This window comes from Uloborus diversus, chromosome 8 (genome assembly GCF_026930045.1).
Source record: "Uloborus diversus isolate 005 chromosome 8, Udiv.v.3.1, whole genome shotgun sequence".
Classification (NCBI taxonomy): Eukaryota; Metazoa; Arthropoda; class Arachnida; order Araneae; family Uloboridae; genus Uloborus; species Uloborus diversus.
In genome coordinates, this window is record NC_072738.1 from 100,695,505 (window position 1) to 100,717,805 (window position 22,301).

Here is a 22,301-nt window from a genome sequence, read left to right on the forward strand (position 1 = left end):
TTTAAAGTGGTGAGAACTGAATTCCCTAACCTATCCCAATCGGCCAGAAAATACCTTTCTGAACCAAGGATTCACTACATGTATCAAATGCATTGAACAACTTCTTTTTCTTTAAAATCTGGTAACTTTTTGTAAAAAAATAAAATAAAATGCTGAATTTTTTTTTCTTTTCTGTATCACAATCTATTTAAGTAGAGAAAAGAGAGAAAAAAAAAACTTAGCTTTATACTCTTCATAATTGTAAACAAGTTACCTTCACTTTTGCCAGGGCCAAGGTAAAAACCTCATGCAATGCAGTAGGTAATGCATGTCTATTCCATACTGATAAGTCCAATAACAAAGACGAAACTGCAGTCTCTGAATGGCATAACCAAACTATCAGTATATTGCATTACATTTTTAAAAAAATCTTATGTAGGAAATCATAACATTAATGAATATTTCCACATTTTGATTTGTCATATTTAATAAGGAAAAAAAGAAAATATTTTGAAAAAACATTCATTTTTATGTTTTATTCCATGTTCATGTATCTGTGTGTGATTTATGCTTCTATTTTATCTATTTAGATTCTTTATGTATTAGAATTAGTTTCATCAAAAATATCAACCTTCTTAATGTACCAGAAAAAATATTGCCTTTATCTGAAAATTTTGTATAGAAATATTTTATGTGTTAGTAGATGATCAAGATTTGTACAAACATTTTTAACTGTCATTCATTCATGAATATTCTCAAAAATGGTAATGCACTATAGTATAACAAGATTTCAATCAAAATGCTTATTAAATATAATAAGCAGAAATATAATTTGTAAAAGTTTCACAGAGTAGAAATAAAATATGTTTTTTGCATAGCATTCGCTCAAGGTCGAATAGTCAACTAGGTATTCGGCCAAACCGAATATTTGGCAGATAAACCAAATAGGTCGAACATTCGTCGTATCACTACTCAAAACCCTTCCCTCTATTTTTCACTTTGTTGTTTTTAGTAATACTTTGAAGATGCGATGAGCCTTCTTATCATGCTTCAGGATTCATACTTAATTTCAGAAATTAAATGAAGGAGTTTTGAAGGAGTAAAATGAGATTTTGAAGTAGTACATACTAATGGGCTGTCCTTAAATGTTGTTGCATTTTTTTTCAACATCTTTGACCCCCTACCCCCTTTGTCACAAAGTGTCACACTTCATTTTACTCCTCCTCGTCACGTCATTTTTATAAACATCTTGTTATAATAACTGCATGATGTCACTTCTTGTCACCCTCTCTCTTCCCCTCGTCACAATTTCATGAACCAGTCTCCCTCTCAAGGCATGACATCACTTGTGTATGACCTATTTTACAATATTATAACTGCCATTTGCTAAACAATTATGTTTTTAACACAATCACTTAATGTAGTACATCTGCTTACATATCTTCAAATAATAATTAGAAAAACCGACTTTTGCAGCTGAGAGTGTGGTGCAAGGATATGCAATAATCATATAACTTGAAAAACAGTCAAGCCTCATTTAAGCATGGTTTACTTCAATTATGAAATGTCTTAGTCATCTAATAATATTTTCACCCCTTCATCACCCTTATACCTTCGCCCTTGTGACAAAGTTTTGTTGTTAATCGAAGTATTTCAAGTTACTGTCATAGACGTAGATCGAGACTATGAAGTCTCGAACTAAAAAAAAAGGATTTTTGAAGGAGTTCAAACCAAAATGAAGGAGTTTGAAGTGCCCTTCAAATAAATTTCCCAAATGAAGGAGTATTGGAGGAGTTTTGCAGGAGCGTACGAACCTTGTGCTTTTTTCTTCTTTCTTTTATCTTTACAGGAAAGTAGGCTAAACACAGAAATAAATAATCTAAATCCAGATGAATGCCGGTGAAACGTGAAGTGCGTCTGTTCGAATATGTATTTAGTATGGGCTGACGCTATTTGATGCACTACTCCACAAAAGGTTTTATTTGAAGAAATTAATGGCAAATGTGGCACTTTTGAAAAACAAGGTAAGGTTTTGTTAGATTCCCTATACCCTGAAATGTTCACCAGAGTCAAGATGTTACAGGGTGGCGACAGAAACTGGAAAAAATTTCCCTGATTTACGTTATCAGTGATAATGGTTTCCTCTTTTTGCCCTACTTGAAAACCATTGTATGACTACATAAAATCCAGTATAAAAATGTTTTAAGCTGTTAATTAAAAATAAATTTTAAACAGATGCATTTTTTAAAAAAATTAAAGTAGTTATTTCAGAAAAAAATATTAAATGAACTTCATTGAAAAAAAATATTATGAAAGAGTTTACTAAATAACCTACATGGAAATATTTTAGGAATTTATAACAAAGACTTTACTTTCAGCAACCACTTTTAGCATAAGAATTCTAAGAAATTATTGAAATCATTCTTAACCCGAGGGAGATCGCGCACCTAACAGTGATGAAAGAGATCATGTGGGGTGACTGAGTCACCCCAGTCAGTTTTATCTAAAATTTTCTATAAATCATCATTTTCTATCTTTTCACAATCTGTAAGTTTATGTTTGCACGCCATTATTCAGATCACAAAGCTATAAAAATGCAAAGCGAGAGCTAGAGAACGCTGAACTACATTGCTTAGATTGAGAAATTTTGAATTAGTCAAGTGGGTAGAGTGAGTCACCCCATTCCAATTTAAATTCCAAGAAATGATTGCTCAGATAGGAGAATACTGAAAGGATGATTGATTACAGATTATTATTCACCCTACGACAGGTGTTTGGATAAGAATGGGGTGACTGTGCGCTTCGAGTGATCTCTCTTGGGTTAAAGATGCAAGTCGAATCATGATAAAACTCAAAAGTTAATATTGAAATAATTTTGAGCTAAATTTTCAAGCAGTAAAATAATTGCTGCAAGAGCAACAAGTAACTGAAAGAAACATATTTATGTAAAACAAACTGAAACCTTTTGACATGCATTCATATTGAACCATTCTCTTATCAAGAACTTAGGTTCTAATGAATGAATATAGCTTTTAACTATTAAAAATTATTAAAATATTTGCTTATGTACACAAGGTAACTCAATTTCAAAGGATTCCATTATTTATGGGGGGGGAGGGGGGAGAATCGTAGATTACATTTGTAACAAACTTTGAGAGTAAAAAATAAAATAAAAAAACAATCTATTAATTTTAAAACATTGTGTATAACTTTGGTTTTAAAATAAAAGATTTTTTAAAGTTCAAAAAAAAAAAAAAAAAATTGTACAATCTGCGTCAACAGTGAGTAATACAATGGCAAAAAGCAAAGTTGATCTTGATTCAACATTCAATTTTAGCAACTAATTAAAAACAAAAAGTAATAATTCTTCAGCTTTTTAAAAAAATTATTCTAAAAATAAAGAATTATTTTTAAAATTTTAATTATAATATGCTAATTACTTTAGACAATGAGTAAAGGCAAGGGCACTAAGGCACTAATGATGACTTCTTTCCCCCTGTAGGGTTGTTTATTTTATGTAACATGGAACGCATGAAAAGAAATTTCAAGATATGTAAAATAAAAAACTGTATAGGCACGGAAGCAATCTTTGTAAGTGAACCCTGGTTTATAAGTTAAGGTCAATACTCAGACGTTACGAGAAAAAGATGCACAAGTATTTGGCAGCTTATAATCCACACTTCATTATTTAACTTTTTTAAAAACAGATAATTGGCAGATAAATGCACAAGGTATTTTGGTACTTAATTTTGCAAAGCAAAGAAAATTTTTATTTTTTCATTTAATCAACTTCTCCTGAATCTTTTCGAAATTCCCTGACAATTCACCAATCAAAAAAGTTTTCTGACTTTTCCCTGATTTCCAGGTTTTGCCCTCACCCTGTGATATGACTTCAGAAAAAAAAAAGTAAAGTCTTGGCTTATGAAATCTCTGGAATTGGAATTACACAATGATTCAGTCTCAACAGAGGGGGGGGGGTATGAAAAATGCACAAGAGCAGAAGACATGAGTTAACATGTGGAAAGCTTTTGCAGAATGCAGTGGGGTAGGCAGTTTTGTAAATAGTATACATATTATTCACTATTAGAACCTTAAAAATAAACACATAATGTTGAGCACTCACAAACACTTAAAATATTTATTAGATATAAATCAAAGTAAGACACACGTATATATATAAAATCAGTGATACTCTTTTAATGAACAATGAGGCTTTATGACTTTACAATGTTGTAAAAAATGTCAACTGTTGCATTTAAAAGATACATAGTTTGATATACATTTAAACAAAAATATTAATTCAGTACTTCATTGCCTGATGCACGGCACATACATCGTGATCTGAATACCGTAGTTTTTTCGCATGTTTGTATAATTCAGTCGCTACGGTAGTAATATGCATTGGTTGATTACAGCTGTCTCCCAACTGAACAGCCAGGTTTAAGTCTTTATGGACATGTTTCAAAGCAGTGTTAGTTGTGAAGTCTTTGTTTAGAATGGCTCTCCCTTTGTCGATTAAAGCAGGGCAACTCAGTGTACTCATCTCCAAGATCTCGATGAAATCCTCCTGTGAAAGCTTGAGTCTGTCGACTAGTGCCATACACTCTGCTAGAGCTGCATACATTACACCGTGCATCATGCTGAGAACAATATTTGTTTTGGATCCATACTGAATAGAATAACTGATGTAGAATGCCTGCTTGCCCATGGCGTGGAAACAGGTGTTGCATTCACTAAATAACGATCTGTCTCCTAATTAAAAGTGAAACATGACTAAGAATCTTGAACTAAATCATATGTTATAAAATACTTCTAGCTATAAAATTTAACATTTCAATTGTACAGCATACATCACAATTTATTTAAAACACAACTTGCATAACAAATATAATAAGGGAACAATTAAACTAAATTTAACTGAACAATTTAAAAACAATTCTATCAATTTCTGCTTTAAAATGGCACAGAAAGTACTTCATGCATCAATACAAAATAAATACATAAACAAGTGAAACAAACATCAATGAAAAAAATACGAATTATGATATGCAGTAGAACCTTGTTTATCCGAACTAAATGGGATCAGGGGCGATCTCGGTTATCAAAAATATGTATTATCTGAGCAATGAGCAAAACAAATCTTTAAATAAGCAGACTAACTTCTCATTATGATAAAAAACATGTTATGTAATATAAATACATAGAATTGTTAAAAAAAATTCAAAAATATCAAAATAATTTTTCACAATGTTTCTTAACAAAGAATTGGTCTACCGTGTACTACTGGTTTAAAGACGTGTCTCATTTGAATAACGCACTGTCAATCTAATGATAGTTCAGCAGCATTGGTGTTTGATACACTGTCATAATTAACTGTACAACCTATGCACTACCTGTACATTTAATCAAAATAAAAAATGAAAGTTTTGTGTACTTGTAGCTACATTCTTGCTATCATAATTGAAAATTACGAGGGTTGTTTTTTTTTCAAGCTCCGTTTGGCTATTAAAAAAAACGGGTAAATATGCAAAAAAGATTTTACTATCAAAAGTAAGGTACAATGCATAGTAATTCTCCACATTATCATCTTGGCGATTTAGGCATTTGTCGTACCTGTGCACAAGCTTTTCTATACTCTCCTCATAGAACGTTGCCGCCAGTGATTGAAAGTGATTTTTGACGGTGTCTTTGAGTTCTGCCCTCTTTAAATTTTCGGCACTACTTACGAACAACACTAGCACTCATTAAGTTGTCTCCATATACACGACTTATTCTTTGATGAATTTCCGCTGCCCTGTTACCTTCTGCTTGCAAGAAACGAATAACACATCTAAATTCACATTTAGCGGGAGACTTGATAGAGACAGCCATGTTTTCGTGTCTGTAGCTAAACAGGAAAGGGCAGATTGGACTCGACAGTAACTGAGTGTTTGGAGAGGGGTATGTGCAGTATCCTAGTATGCAAACCAGCCACATGCTGCCCACCTGGCTTTCCTACTGTAAAAACGGAGCTTGAAAAAAAAAAAACCTACGTATCTATGCAAACATTTTTTTTTTCAAAAAAAAAAAAAAAAAAAGCTTCTAAATCCCAGATAAACGAGGGTGAGAAAAACAAGGTTTAAGAGTAGAGTGAAATCTCTCAGGAACGACCAACCGTAGTGCTGAGAAAAATCGGTTCCTAAGAGAAGTGGTCATGCAGAGAAGCGTCAACATTGAATTGTATAAACAACTTTAACAAAATTTCCTATTAGTATTTTAAAATACTTAAAATATTTGTTCATGCTCTTATTTACTAAATTTTGCTCATAAAAACAATTACATGCTTTAGAAAACTCTTGTAAAATGTAATGTAATTTGTTAATTTTTTTTTTTTTTGAAATTTGAAATTATAAATTCAGAAGAAATAGCATTTCTATTCGCATCTTGCATGCTTTCTAAATTTGACATGAAAGTTAGTTTAAAGATTACTGGTGTGTAGGGGGGGGGGAAAGGGGAGTTTTTCATTAAAGGGTCACCATTGATTGACTTCATTAGTCATACTCAACTTGATTCTATCAATGTCTGAACGGTAAAAAATATTTTAAGTCCTGAATTCAGAATAAATTAACAGCATCAGTTAATATGTTAGTAGGAAATAAATGTGAAATTTTTTGGATAAGAGATGAATCTGGTTGCTAAGAGCTGTTTGGTCTCTCCTAGAGGACTCAATTGAACAATTTGCTCTTTCGGGCAGTTATGAGTATGGAGTACCTGTGAATAGAAATAAAGACTGAAAAATTAGTAATTTTTCAAAACACATGCAGTAAAAGAGGATTTTTCTTTTTTCCTCTGAGGAAAAGAGACTGTGAGAGAGAAGCATGCAACAATTTCAACATTTTTGTATCGAGAAATGTATTTTGGATGATAAAAAAATTACAAAATTTGTTAACTAAATATTTCATGCATATAAATTAGTTCCTAACTTATGTGCATTGTTTTCATTTCATGAAAGATTTTTATTAATATTGTAATCTTTGTTAAGTTAATTGCTATAAGCCTGAAAAGCAAAATTTTAAAGCAATCCTTCCTAATAGCAGACACCTCCCAATAACGGACAAATTTTCCAGCCTCAAGTACAACTGTAATTATTAAGTGTTTAGAACTAACTTTCAAAAATTAATATGTCTGTACGCAGTGGTGTAGCAAGGGGGGGGGGGGGACATCCCTACCAGAGGCATTGGTTTTAACGTAAATGCAAATTCTAATACAGTAGTTTGTGCATATGAAAGGGATGTTTTGATTAAAAAAAAACAACTTCAGAAGGCATTTTTGATTTAAAAAAAAACCTCCAGATGGTATTTTCAATCAAAAAACCCCCTCCAAAGGGTATTTTTGATCAAAAAACCTCCTCCAGAAGGTATTTCTGGCTGCGATAGTGTCTGTACGCAATTTTAAAAAAATATCAAACATTGTCCTAAATTTGCCTAATTATTCAAAACTATGCTTGCAACAATCCAGATTAGCTTTTTACTAATTGGAAAACAGTTTTCACGTAAAGAAGACGGCGATGAAATTATACACAACAGCTGTTAGAACAAAGAAGTTATCCCCACAGAAACACAAAATGGCTCAGGATCACTGTTTGACAAAGAGATAGGACTGGGGTTGGCATTACTTGAGGATTTTAAAAGATTTTTTTTCCATAAGTTATAACAATAAAATATAACATATTCACATGTGCCACCCCCCTTCCTTCCCTTGCAGTGTTAATTTTTAAACTATTTTTAACAAGCTTCTAGAGCACCAAATCTTTACAATCCCTTTAACATTTTTCTTTTTAAAATTAATATTTCTGCCATACAAAAAATTCAGAACACGAATATCTGAATTCTGAAACAACATCATCGAAAGGGTCACTCCAAATCTTACTAAATCAACCTCAAAAGTAGCCTTTTATATATAATGACGGTACTTCAATATTTTTTTGTCAAAACTTATTCATGAGGTAAAAATATAGGAGGTTTCTCTAAAATCAAAATTGTGGGTTTATTTTACTGGTATCAGCAAAACAACTTTGAAGGCACGTCATTGGCGCCGAAGGTGTCTTTAAAGGAATTTCTTAGTCAAGTAGTAAAAGTAATAAAATTGTTTCCAAAATTTTAAAAGTATTTTTCTCTTAAAGAGCATGCTTAAAAACATAGGATTTAACCATTTTTAAAATAATTTGAGAAAGATTAAGCAAAGCGTAAATATTCAGAGGTCTAACGAAGCAACGCGCCAAAGTACAGCATTTGTGATGTCATAAAGACCACGGCTTAGTTCCAAAATTGGATATTTAAAACAATTAAACAAAACATCACTGTTGGGAAGTTTTTTCCGACTCCATTTTATAATTTTTTTGCTCGTTCTACCATTTTTAGTGTCCAAAAATAGTACTTTTGACTGAAGGAAGTTTTGTCTCTTCCTCCATGCCTGTACCTAAGTCCCTACATCCCAAATCTGGTAACGATGCAATCTAATATGTAGGTTTCTGTGAAGAACATTTATACTGTTTGACCACGGATTGTGTGTAATTTGGCAATTGGCCAAGTAAACACAATTCCATCTGAATTAATCTAGTAGGGGGTAGTGGAAAATAGCGATGGGATATTGATACAAGCATTTTATAATGTCACTAGTGCCTTATTTATTTATTATATTCTCTAAAATAAAATGAGGGGAAACAAAAATTGTTACTATGGAAACAAAAAAGAAAATAAAATGTTTTCATTTCGTTCGGGAATGTAAAAGCAAAATGGTAAGCCCAAAACTATGTTGTGAATAAATAAATCAATTAATATTTGTTGTGAGAAAATAGATCGAATATATTTTAGATTGAAAAAATATTGCCGTGAGCAAATTTTCACTTTTACAAAACTGGGACTAAAAAATAGAGAGGCAAAAGTGCACATCTGTAACAAACCAACTAACACCCCTATAAACTAATAAATACGTCAATTTCCGCCTTTAAACCGGATATTAGCTTTTCCATGTAATCAATGGTCGGACATTACCGTAAAACGGGGTGAAGTGGATCGGATGGGGTGAAAAGGATCACAAGTTTTATTTTTGAGGTAACACGTGCTGCCGTCTATGCGGGAGTAGTTGAGCAATTCAAAATGGTGTGACGCCTTTATACAGGTTCCGATAATTGTATTGTTGTGTTATAACCCCAAAATTTGTTGTATTACAAGATTTGTGACAGCAGTGAACAAATCACGTTTTTTTGGACGATTTCAACTACATCTGAATCGAATTATTGTCAACAAAAAGGTAAGTGACTTATATACATGAAAGAGTTATTGTGATATCTGAAAAACCATCCTTATTAACTAGTGTTTTTTTAAATCTGACTTTTGAAGTGAAATATTTTGTTGTAGGCTAATTTGTGACAACAGCCACACCAGTGGGGTGGAGTGGATCATGCCACGCAAATATGTTAAGAAGCTCGGCTCAGCGGCAAAACATAACTACAATCTTCAGTATCTAAAGGTCCAGTTTCTGCAGTGAAATCTAAAAAGACGTCACTGAGACAGGCGTCGGAGACATATGCCGTGCCATATACAACATTACAAAGGTGGATAAACAATAACAATTTAAAACCATATGGCGGCCAGACATCTTTAACCAAAGAAGAAGAGCAGCTACTTGTAGAAGGTCTAATAGAGTGTGCTCGATGGGGATTTCCCTAACACAGAAATGATATTTTAAACATTGTTGAAGCATATTTAAATAAACGAGGAGTAACATGCAAGATGTTCAATGATCATCGGCCCGGAAGAGATTGGTTCATAAAGTTTATAAGACGTCATAAGGAATTAACTCTAAAATTATCTGAAAACATCTAAAGAGTAAGAGCTGCACTCACCAGGGAGGTAATTTCCGAATATTTTGAAAACCTCAAGATGACTTTAGACGGTGTTCCAAATTCCAATATTATAAACTATGACGAAACAAGATCAGGAGTATGACGCAGACGGTTTCGTTAAAGTCACTTTTAAAACCAACAAAGCAAATCGTTTTCTCATTGGTAAGATTGAAGAAAAACTTTCAGACAAAAACTTTGTTCTCAGATTCTTTCGGAAAAAAACTATCCATGAAGACTGATTATTTTGTATATCCCGATGTGGAGGATGTCCGAGAAGTTGATGAAGTACTCTATTACTAGTAAAGTTAAAGAAAAGATCATCGGCAGAAATCGTCTCTGTCTCCCATCTACTGATATTTCCAAAGTGGAGTGATGACGATGATTATTGTTGGTTTTCTCTTGAAAATAAAGTTTTTATCTTTCGTTTTTGTATATTACTGACCCCCCCCCCCCCCACCATGCAAATATACCTACAAAACACAGTATGTTTTTTAAAAACGGAATTCACTGATCCACTTAACTCTTGCATAAAGGTGAAGTTGTATTATAGAAATCATATGGTGATCCGCTTCACCCCATGATATGGGGTGAAGCGGATCACTCTTTAACATTAAATAAAAAATGTTATTATTCATGTAGAATAATAATTTCTGTTGGATAGTACTATTTAGGAGGAATGTAAGAATTTACATATTTTCCTCCAGATTTTTTCATTCTTTTGTTTGCGAGTAAGTTTTAAAAAAAAACCTGAAAAAGTGATCCGCTTCACCCCGTTTTACGCTACATGCACATTGCACACTAGTGCCACCTCCAAGGGACCCACCCGGATATTTTGTGCGTGTCTTTTTAAAGAGAGTGGCAAATGCTTTACTTGAAGAGGAGTTTCTTTTTATTTGAGGAGTATCAATGACAATTGAGGCAGTGAGAAGCAAAGGGATGTAAGAGGCAAAATTAAAAATTGGGAGGAAACAAGTAGAGAAATGGTAGTTGCACCTCTCTTCTGTTTTTGGGACAACAGATAGTACTAGTAGCCCTGCTAGGTGTTGCTGTACAGCATGATTAAAAAAAAATCAATGACAGCTTACCTAGAAAGTTATTTTTAAACGTGTGTTACTCAAAACTTCAAAATGCCCACTTCCATTTCTTTGGTTTTCACTGCCTCAATTGCGTTGAAATTAAACATCAACACCGTATTTAATATACTAAAAGATGTTCTTATACGCCTAGATTTGCTTTTTTAGGATTTAGGAGGATACTATGACGCTATGTCAGATATGGGAAGGATACTTTGGTAGACTCCAAAAGTTGGTTTTAAATGGCTCACCACAAAATAGAACTGTAGAAATGTATCTTTAGACAAATGACATGATCTAATTGAACCTGAAAATTTGTATACCAATTTTTAGATTCTTTTACCTTGAAAACGCCAAGTAAACAACAAGTTACATATAGCACGTTCGTGTAAATTATACACCAAAAAATATGTAAAATGACATTTTCAAAGTATGCAAATCTAAGAATTTTCTGGGGGAGAGCTCACCTTCACCTGGGGACAGTGACATCTAGTCCCCTTAATATTTGCAAGTTGGCGCTGCGGTACATACAAAAATAAACTACGATTTATTTGTAACTAGTAGTACCCCCATGGCTTTGCCCGTAGTTGAAAATTAAAAGGTCATTCGGCTTGCCTGTACATTTACAAATAATGGATGATAAATATCTCGTCAATTGGCTATGTTCATTCGCTCTCCCATTCCACGTCATGATAATTTCGTAATTTACTCGTTCATTTTATGATAATTTTGTTCTTAAAATTGGAATAGAAAAAGAACAAAATCGAATTTTCGAAAAATCGCTTCGAGGCGCACACCCCCATGCTACAAACTAACTTTGTGCCAAATTTCATGAAAATCGGCCAAACGGTCTAGGCACTATGCGCGTCACAGAGATCCAGACATCCTACAGACATCCTGACAGAGAGACTTTCAGCTTTATTATTAGTAAAGAAGATAATATATTATTCAGTGTTATTAAGAAAAAAATTGCGTACCTTTGAGCGGGCAAACACTCAAAGCACTACAAATGAGTCAAACTGTGAATTGATAAAATAAGTGATAATCTTTTAATGAACAATGAAGCATTATTTTACAATGTTGTGTAAAAACTGTCAACTCTTGCACTTAAAAGTTACATAGTTCAATACACATTTATAAAATAATGAAAAATCAGTACTTCATTGCTTGATACACAGCACACACGTCATGATCCGAGTAACGTAGTTTTTTTGCATGTTTATATATTTCTGTCGCTACAGCAGTAATATGCATAGGCTGGTTACAGATAGCTCCCAAATGAAGAGCTAACAGCAAGTCTTTCTGGACATGCTTCAATGCAGTGTCAGTAGTAAAGTCTTTCGTTAGAATAGCTCTCCCTTTATCGATTAAAGCAGGACAAGCTAATGAACTCATCTCCAAGATCTCGATGAAATCTTCCTGTGAAAGTTTCAGTTTCTCTGCAAGAGCCATACACTCTGCTAGAGCAGCATACATCACACCATGCATCATGCTGAGAACAATATTCATTTTGGCCCCACTGCCTATAGCACAGCTGATGTAGTAAGCATGCTTGCCGATTGCATGAAAACTGGTGGTGCAATCAGCAAATAAACTTCTGTCCCCTAAAGAAAATTATGACATTACTTAGAAAATGAAAGTAACTTCTATGTTACAAAATAATTTCAGTTTTTCAATATGTTCAAATATACATATATTTGCTTAATCAAAACATAAATAATGAAAAAGAAAGACATCTGTCAAAATTAAGGTAAAGAGCATATTTCATGCTTCCATTCAAAAATAAAACAAATGCCAAGAGAAAAAATGCATTATTAGTATATCGGTCTACCTGTAAAAGCAAAAATTTTTATGATATTTTATTCTCAACAGAAGTGGCATTGCATGTTGAAATTAAACTAAAAAATGTAATGGAAGTCTTTACCAAACTTTTCAGTGGGATAACAAGAAATTTTCAGGAGGATGGGATTCCACCCACAACACACATATATTTCCGTGAAACTATTCAAATTCAACATGGGCAAATCACAAATCCCTATATCACCCCTTCAATATCCATGCCATTGCAACCTACAACATCACAACTAATAATTATTTGCCCCATTTTTGGTTTTTTAAAAATTTGTTAGAAAACTTTCTTAAAATTGTTTTTACAAAATTAAAAAAAAGGTTTTGTCCCTTTTGGATGATGAAATATGGAACACTTTTCATTCATTATTTCAATTTACCAATTAAACCAACAACAGCTGAGCCTTTTGTGTAAGTTACAAAACCATAAATTCATTTATATCAAATTTTATTTTTGCATAATTTAAAAAACAATTCTGTTTAAAAGGAAAAAACTTTCTCTGTAAATATGTTTGAAAAATATTTTGTGAAACCAACCAGTTAGGAGTAATTTTAATTTTAAAAAGAGAGGACTTACCCTATTTAATGACTTGAAGCTTGTCACACAGGTGAGCCATGAACTACCATCACCAGCAGTGCTTTGTTGAAGTACTTAGCTGTTTATTTGTCCAAAAGAATCCAAAGTCTAGTAAAGGCACTTTGCTTCTGGGAAAAAACTCAATCTTCATTTTTAGTCCTTAAAACTTACCAATTTATTACTACAGTGGAACCCAGATTTTACATTGTTCGTTTCATATGCAATTCCGCTTCCGACATAATTTCTCTTGGTCTGTAAAAAATGCTATTCTGGTAAATTAAAAATGCTCCAGATTTTACATTACCATTTTAAAAAACCTCACAAAATATGTTTCTCTTAATGGATCTAAATCATATCTCCTCTGCAAGACTCAAAAAAAAAAATTTTTTTTTTTTTTTTGAGTTTCCAAATTTATTTCTTAGTTGTGTGAAGCAATTTTGCGATTTGTTCTGCTCCGCCTTATTGTCTTTATTACCAAAGTATAAAAACTCTGAATCAAACTTTTATTTGCAAATAAAACTAAGAAGCAAATTTTCAAAAAAAGTTAGTACAGAATGTGCTGTAAATAAAAATGTAGGTATCTTAAAAAAAAAAGTATAGATTAGATTCTTTCCTCAAGTCCATTGGAAAAGTCACTTTTTAAAAAATATGCTTAGACTTTTAACCCCAGCCCCAATTTTATGTTTTCCCACTTGGTGCATTTTTTATCACTAGTCTTTCCCACTTGGGTGTATTTTTTATTACTTGTCCGACAGAAAACGCAAAATCGGGTTTCCACTGTGACGGGTTACTACTAGTTCAAGTCTATGCATCGACACGTTGTGGCATCTTAGATATGTGTTAGTTGTTGAATGGGGCAATAAAGGAGTCTTTGAAACACATTTTGTGGCATCTTAGATGTGTGTTAGTTGTTGGGAATGGGGGTAATAAAGGAGTCTTACAGCAACTGAACTAATATAATAGCAACTGAATTAGAACATATTCCATGTGGTAGAATTGTGGCAATGTCGCAGAGTGAAAGGTTTCCTGCAGAAAGGTTTACATTTTGAAAAAAAAAAAACTACCTTTCGGAGAATTTGTTCAACAAAAAGTGCCATGATTGTTTTGCAAAATTAGTTTCGTTTACTACAGACAATGAATTTGTGCGTTGAAAATGTGCAATAATTTTACATTCTCTCCAATAGTTAAAATTTCTTTTAGGATTAATCTCCTGTGAATAGATGAACATTTTCAGTCAAACTTAAAGCAAATCACAAAAATTTATCGCAGACCTTTTCTATTGTCACTATACTATTTTTTTTTCTTTAAATGTGTAACTTTTAGAGAAATAAAAAATTGATTGCAAACGTTTTAGATAAATGTTTTAAAAAATCAAATGCAAACTTAAAATTTAGAAATGCAACAAAGATGAAAGAAATCAAGTATTGTTATTCTCGCTTTCCAAACATTTTTTGATTTGCTCTACCTCTAAACCTTAGAAAAGCATCCTATCCATTTACAAATTTAAATTTTAGCCAATGTAACTTGAATGAGTTGATTTTAAATCAATTTACTTAATTTACTCTGTGTCAGGAAATCTTGCTTGCATTCAAAATTATAGAACTGTATTAGGGACATGGGGTTCATCAATGACCAGATAAATATGCAGATTGACATTTACAGATGGTAAGAAATGAAGACGAGAGGATTTAAGAACAAAAATTAGAATGAGTAGACAACCTCTTTTCATGAAAAATACTATATTTGTTACTTCTAAAGTTATAAACAATGAATAATGAAGCTGAATGTGCACCTTGATCAAATGAATAATGAAACTGTACTCTAGTACTAAATAAAAAGCAATGTATTAACTACCAATTCCATCATATTTGAGATGAACATTGTGTCAAAGCAAAAGCTTTTTTTTTTTTTTGGAAAATCTGGTAAAAAATGATAGATTATTTTTTTTGACAAAAAAGGAATATGTAGGTACAGAGTAGGGGGGGGGGGGTCAAAACAAAAAAAGAAGTGTACACAATTTGATTACATCGCTTCCATCACACATGAGATCATCGCTCAAACTTTCTGATAAATTGTCATATCAAAACAATCAGAGTCACTCATTATCATTTTTTTCTAAACAAGTAATCAGATCAAGTTATCCTTGGTGTAAAAATTATTTATGATTTACAGTTTACTTTTGTTATAAGTATTTAACACAATAAAAATAAAATATACTACTAGTTTTCCCACTCCAAAACAACTGCCTTATGAAAAATAATCCTTAATTACAATCATCAAATGCACTAGACAGGAGAAAAATGATGCATAGTAATACCATCTACGGTAAATAAGTTTAATTATAATCCAGCCTATCTATTTTTGCTAGAATGGATCTCCACTGGGCATTATAAATGAAATCAGGCGAGATTCAAACTCGCAACTTGGTCGGAACTTTTGACCATGTCAGGCACAGGCAAAAGTGGTTAAAGTGATTTTTTGCATCTGCAGCTTAAAAAAATATTTTTTTTTTTTTTCATTTTTGTTTTGTCTTGTAGTTAAATATTTTAAAAACATATCCCCAAAACTTCTAGTAGATTTGAGCAAAATTCTCAAAGTTATTAAGTATTCAGTTTTCGCTCCTTCAAACTCCGATAGCTGCCGAAGAATGCAGCAGTTCCGACAGCTGTAGAAGCTCAGAATGTCAGTGCTGCTTGCTTGTGTGGGGTTAGTTAAATATATAAGGTTCATTCAAATGAAATCAGATCAGTCTGTCTGACTTCACATTAGAGGTTAGACGATGCCACGTAACTGCATGTATGGAGACACCATCTATTGGTAGAGAGACTGACGCATGCGCAACGTTTCATGTTGTATAGTGACAGAGTGGTTTAACGCTGAAGAGAAGGAGGTCACACAAGTTATTGTCCACTACAAAACATGTCCTTTCTTGACTACAAGGGCCCACTCAAGGAGAGATGGCCCACTGCTTGTCGAGTTCTGGAAATGGCAACCACCATCAATACCCAGTATTATCAAGCCACTTTACAGAGCCTTAGACGAGCCATTAAGTCGAAACGACAAGGTATGTTGTTTAAAGGCGTCCACATACGGGGGCAGTGCGGTGAAGACGACTTTGCAGTACTTTTGGTGGGAAACGCTGCAGTTGGAACATCTACTATGCACCCTTTCACAGTGTGACTTTCATGTTTTTGGACCTCTTAAACAAGATATTCGCAGACAACACACCGGATATCGTGGATATCACAATGGACGATGAAGTTTGTGACAGGGTTTATGTGTAGTCCTGGATGTGATAGCAACCTATTAGCTTCTTCAAAGATGGAATTGACTGCCTAATGTCCCAATGGGATAAATGTGCCAACAGTTTTGGCGACTATTTTTGAGAAAATCGCTGCCATTACTTTACACTAGTGACCTGGTTTCATTTGAATGCCCCTCACACTATAAATAAATAATGCAAAAAGAATAGGCTAAAGAGATCAAAGCTGCTACAGGGACCGTACTCTATGGAGCCGGAATTTATGCTTTTTAGCTTCTAAAACTTTAAACATGTTTTTCTCAAAACCACTTTTTTAAAGTCTGTGTCCTCCACCCCCATTTTAAAAGTAATTGACTGTTTCATTTCAAATTTAGTATACACATACTAAATATACCCCCCCCCCCCCAACTACGTTGAGTTCTTTTTTAAATGGATTTTTACTAACAAAATAGCGGAATTTTTCATGAAAAATAGCACTTTTAACTTCAAATGGCTGCCAAAATTAAAAAGTCAAACAAAAAAAGATCTGAGAACGTAAGGGCGAGGATTGATTAATACTTTGACTAAATTCAAGTAGAATTTCATTTCAGATAAATATCAGCTGAGATACAGTGAACACCGCAAATCATCTTTTTCAAAAGGTGCTCTGGAAAAAACTCCATCACCAGCTTGTCTGTGGATATTTTTTGATCAAAAATTTGTAAATATTCTTAAAACCATACATAATAATGCACAAAAGGTTTTAATAAATTTAATAAAACCATTTTCTCTAAAATAATTCGTAAAAAAGTTATTTTTTTGACACTGAAAACCCTACCTCCCGCCCCCCCCTAAACAAAATAACTTTACTTCATTTCAAAAATTTAGATATGCATTTGAAAATTCTTTCTTAATTGAACTTTTCTGCAGGGAAATCTTGGTATTTAATGAGGTTAGTCGCAGTAAGCACAATATTTCTGTCACCGGGATTATATTATTTACAGAAACTAATTACATACCACACTCAAAAGGCAACTGGATTAGAATGACATATTTACAGAAACTACTTACATATCAGTCTTCACTTTTACCCATGGCAAGGACTGAGAAAAAAAGAGAATCTTTTTGTAGACACTAATTCAAATGTCTTACAGTGAAAATTTAGTACTCTTTTTGGTACTCTAGTACTTTAGGAAAATACAACTAGTAACCAAAGCAAGAAATTAACTTGTTCAAAGACTTCTTTCCACGGGATGAGAGTGTACATCTTAGCAGATACCTAAGTTATTTGAGCTAAACAAATGTATGCCTCTGCTGCTATGCATGCTAAAACAGCAAGTCAACCCATTAAATCCCTACTGGGATCACCATCATGCATATGCACAATTAAAATCCCCTTCCCCCTCTCTTATCTGGGGGGGGGGATCCATTAAAATATTGATGTATACAAATATACTGGGATTTATGATTTTAGTTAGCCAGTTAGACATATACAGGCGGTCAACCATACATTTTTATTTAAACACCAGTCAGACAACAGATTTTAATTGTGTGCCATTTTTGCTGGTTCCCAACTTGGCAATTTTCCCACCAGAGCAGCTTTCTTCACGAAAGACAAAATTTACCCCGAAGAGCTCCATAAAACAAATCAGTTTGCTCAATGTTGTAAATGTCACATAATTTAGCTCTACCTCGACACAATGCCTACATACTTGGTTCCAGTCGTTTGAAGCAAAATGAGGAAAAAACAAGAAAAACTCTGGAAAGAAACTTGCAGAGTAACCATTATCTTTCTTGTTTTGTTATAATAATTTTTAATGATCTTCTATGTTATTGTTAAGAGAAATTTATAGTGTTATCAAGCCTTTATGTTACACATGAAGTAGGAAATATCACTTTAATTAATGTTTAAGTTTAATTTACTTTTCCCATAACTGCTTATTTACCGTATTACCCCACATTATCCGGCATACCGCAAAACTCGGGGGTCACCAGATTTTCAATAAAACGTGCCTGGTCCTTTCCGGCATGCAGGAAAAATCAAGGTTAGGAAAAAAACTATAAAAAATATGTTCAGCTTAATACGTTTTAAGAATATAAGTTCTACACATATCTTAATTTTATTAATAAACAGTTTAACTTTTTATAGATATTTACTAACAATGTCATTTGTTATTTTAACAAGAAAAATATTGTTTAATAATAAATATTGTTTAATAACTAATAATTTCATGAAAATTAAATTAAAACTAAGTAAGCAAAAATTTAAGCGATTAAGTTACTGCCCCTAAACCAGTGCTAAATAATTTACCATAACTATTCAACAAATAAAAATTAAACTTACCTCTCTAAAATAAACATAAAGTAATTTATTTTAAAAAATTATGAATAAATCGCAGTAAAGATGATTGCTTCTGAATTGATTACTTTATTAGCATATAATTAAATTCATTAATAATGACCTATCTTAAATAACAAGCACACATTATATGCAATACACATTTTCTTTTCTTTTTTTTAGAAAGAAGGCTACTTTCAATATTTATTATTATTTTTTCCTAACAGGAGTTTGCTTTCTGATTGGAACTAAATGGAGAAATTTACATTTGCTTTGTTGCAAAATAAACCTCGAATTATCCGGCATGCTGGTCAATCTCGCTTTTTTAGGCATGCCGGATAATGCGGGGTAATACGGTAATTTGTATCAAATATTTCTTCCCATGTTTAATCATTTAATGTTTTAATTTTTTTCTCTCATTCCCCCAAAATATGCAAGAAATGCACATGTTTTAAGTTATGTTATTGACGAAAGACATATTGATGAACTAATAAGTTTATCACATATTCACTTTCCAGAAAAAAAGCAAAATTTAAAGAGCAAAATAGAAACAAAAATTGCAGACATAGATTTGGTGCTACAAGCAGTGGGGTTCCTAGCACAGGTGCCACATGGTGGGTAACTTGTAGTGTTACTAACCCCCCATCCCCTTAAAAAAAAACTTTAAATGCTTCATGTAAATGTGAAATTTATAGAAATTTTAGAATCCTTCTTATTTTTGTGGCATAACAAAAGTTTGGAAGACAAATACAAACTGTGAATTCATTTTATGCAAAATTTGCCTCAGACGCCAAATGTAACCTCCCTTCCCCCTGCAATATTGAGTACTCTATTTTTGTTAAAATTGTTAGATTAAATATAATTTTTGGTGGAAATATTCAGAATTGAAGTACAGTCAACTCCCGCTGGCTTACATGAAATGGTTATAACGCGATTTTTTCACCAGTAAAGAATTTTAGACCTAACGCGAATTCCTTGCCTGCAACACGAAAATTTTCGGAAAGGAATTGTGGTGTGTAAATATTGACTTTGTTATTGGTTACAATTTTTTTTTTTTACGCGAATGGATCTTTTTCCCTTTAGCATCACTGAAAGTGGAAGTTCCCACACCGTACTAGACTGAACATTGCTTATACAAATAACTACTCCTCATTTTCCATCTATTTTTTTCATTATAAATATAAAAGTTGATGAAATATATTGACACCTAAGAGTGCTGTTTCATCTAAAGTTAGTGAAGATAGAAAGAAAAATAGAAAGTTTCTGACAATTAAAGAAAAGCTAAAGATTGTAAGCTTGAAAACTAGAAAATGAGTTGAAGATAGCACGACAATTAAGTATGAGTGAATCTTCCGTATGTACAATTAAAAGTCAAAAAAAAGGAAATCCATTAAAGTTCACCAAGTAGAATCTAAGCAAAATGCAAAAAACATGAAAATGGAAGCTGCTCTTGCATTGGGAATTTAAGAAACCAGGAAGAGAGGTGTTGCCATAGATGGAAACATTATAATAAAACTAGTGAAGCAACTGTATTTAAAAATGTATTCGAATAACAGTTTGATCATGCAGCATAAATAATCATCATTTTCACTTTTTTAAGTTACAAATATTATTACCAGATCTACCGTATATTACAACTATAGTGCATTTGTTTTTCTTAGTACTCTATTGTACATACCAAGCTAGTATATTTAATGTCTTTCTTTCCCATTGAACATTCGTTTTGTGCATCGTAGCAATATTTTCTGTGAAATAAAAAGTTTTTTTTATTTAATTTAAAAACAAATACCCTTTTCCACAACTCAAAATTTCAATTTATGCGAGGGGTCTTGGAACGCATCCCTCGCCTAAGTCGGGACTCGACTGAAATAATATTTTTTATAAACTATGAAATCCTCTTTGAGTGTCAGCTGGTGTTCTTTATTTCAAGTGACAAGTTTTCTCGTGATAAAAACTTCGAATCCGGTAATTTTTACAGACTTTCCAACGGTACCAAATTAAAAAAGGTACGGCAATCACTTTAGAAACAAGCTGTTGTGCATCATATGACTTCCTTTTACACCTGTTTAATGATAATAGTGCCTTGGAGTAAGCATAGAAACAATTTAAATATTTTCAGCCCTTCCTCAAATATAGGCAATTTTAATGTGATTCAATGGTTAACTCTCTAAATATTACCAATAACGCTAAATTAAAACCAGATTCAAAAAATAATTTATACAAATACAAAAGTGACGACCAGCAACAGGCTCTGGGCCCAGCTAGACTGGTCCTAGTCAATTTACAATCCCCAGTGAAGATCAATGGCCCTCTTAAAACTATCTACTCCCTTGCTCATTACCACCTCTTCCGGTAAACTGTTCCAAGGTTCCACTACCCTGTTAAAATAATAATTTTTCCTAACATCCATATTAGCCTGAGATTTAAATAGCTTAAAACAATGACCCCTTGTCCTGCTTTCAGTGCTAAACTTCAGCCCCGTAACATCTTTCATTTTAATAAATTTAAACATCTGATCCCCCTCGATCTCTTCTTTGCTCAAGACTATACATTTTCAGCCTTCTAAGCCTGGAATCATAGTCTAAGTGAGAAAGTCCATTTATTAGCCTTGTAGCCCGCCTTTGAACCCTTTCCAATACATTAATGTCGTTCTTAAGATAAGGAGACCAAAACTGAACAGCATATTCCAAATGAGGTCTTACCAAACTTCTATATAAGGGCAGAAGAACTTCTTTAGATTTGTTAACCAACATTGTTTTGTTAGATTTGTTTTGATTTGTTGCCAACTTGGCAATATATTGCCAAATGTTTACCAAATTATAACATCACTTGAGTTTGCATTGAAATTGACATTATTTTCCTCAATAAGGTGTAACAGACCATTTTTGAAACATTCAAATGCAATTAAAAGGGGAGATACACAACTAGAGCCCACTAGGAGTCTATGAACCAAATTTCAACGGCATACTACTTTTGAGTTTTATGCAACATACATACATTCGAACATCACGGGAAACTCGGAGCAATTAACTTGGGGACCGTCAAAATGGACATGTCCGCTGTCCATATGTTCTTAGGTACAAATGCATGTGCGGTCGGGTCGGAAAAACAACTAAGAACATTCATTCACGGGTGAGCAAAATAGAAAGCCTTTACTATGTGAATGGAAGTAAAAAGGAATAATTTGAAACAAATTTTTGGTTTAAAAATGGAAAAAAAAAGGAAAACTCGAATTTCAAGAAAAATGTTTGCAGGTGCAATAGGACCTGACCCAAGGTATCTATAACCAGAATTTCATACATCTGAACATTTTTATCAAGCTAGGACATGACCCACTAACTCCGACCTTCGTACATACT

General features: G+C 32.9%; 1 protein-coding gene across 3 annotated transcripts in view; it reads right to left on the bottom strand.

Annotated features, from left to right (window-relative positions):
* LOC129227498 (cytokine-like nuclear factor N-PAC) overlaps nt 1–22,301 on the bottom strand; it is a 137,882-nt gene that overhangs the window by 48,747 nt on the left and 66,834 nt on the right. Inside the window, exon 5 of one of the 3 annotated variants that reach the window (XM_054862073.1) lies at nt 4,110–4,731. The exons of 1 other annotated variant lie outside the window; for it this stretch is intronic. In XM_054862073.1, the coding sequence (XP_054718048.1) occupies nt 4,280–4,731 (452 nt within the window). In that variant the 3' untranslated portion in view covers nt 4,110–4,279. Of the gene's footprint in view, nt 1–4,109; nt 4,732–11,964; nt 12,543–22,301 lie in introns of those variants that run through there. One more of the 3 variants, XM_054862074.1, reaches the window with a different exon arrangement.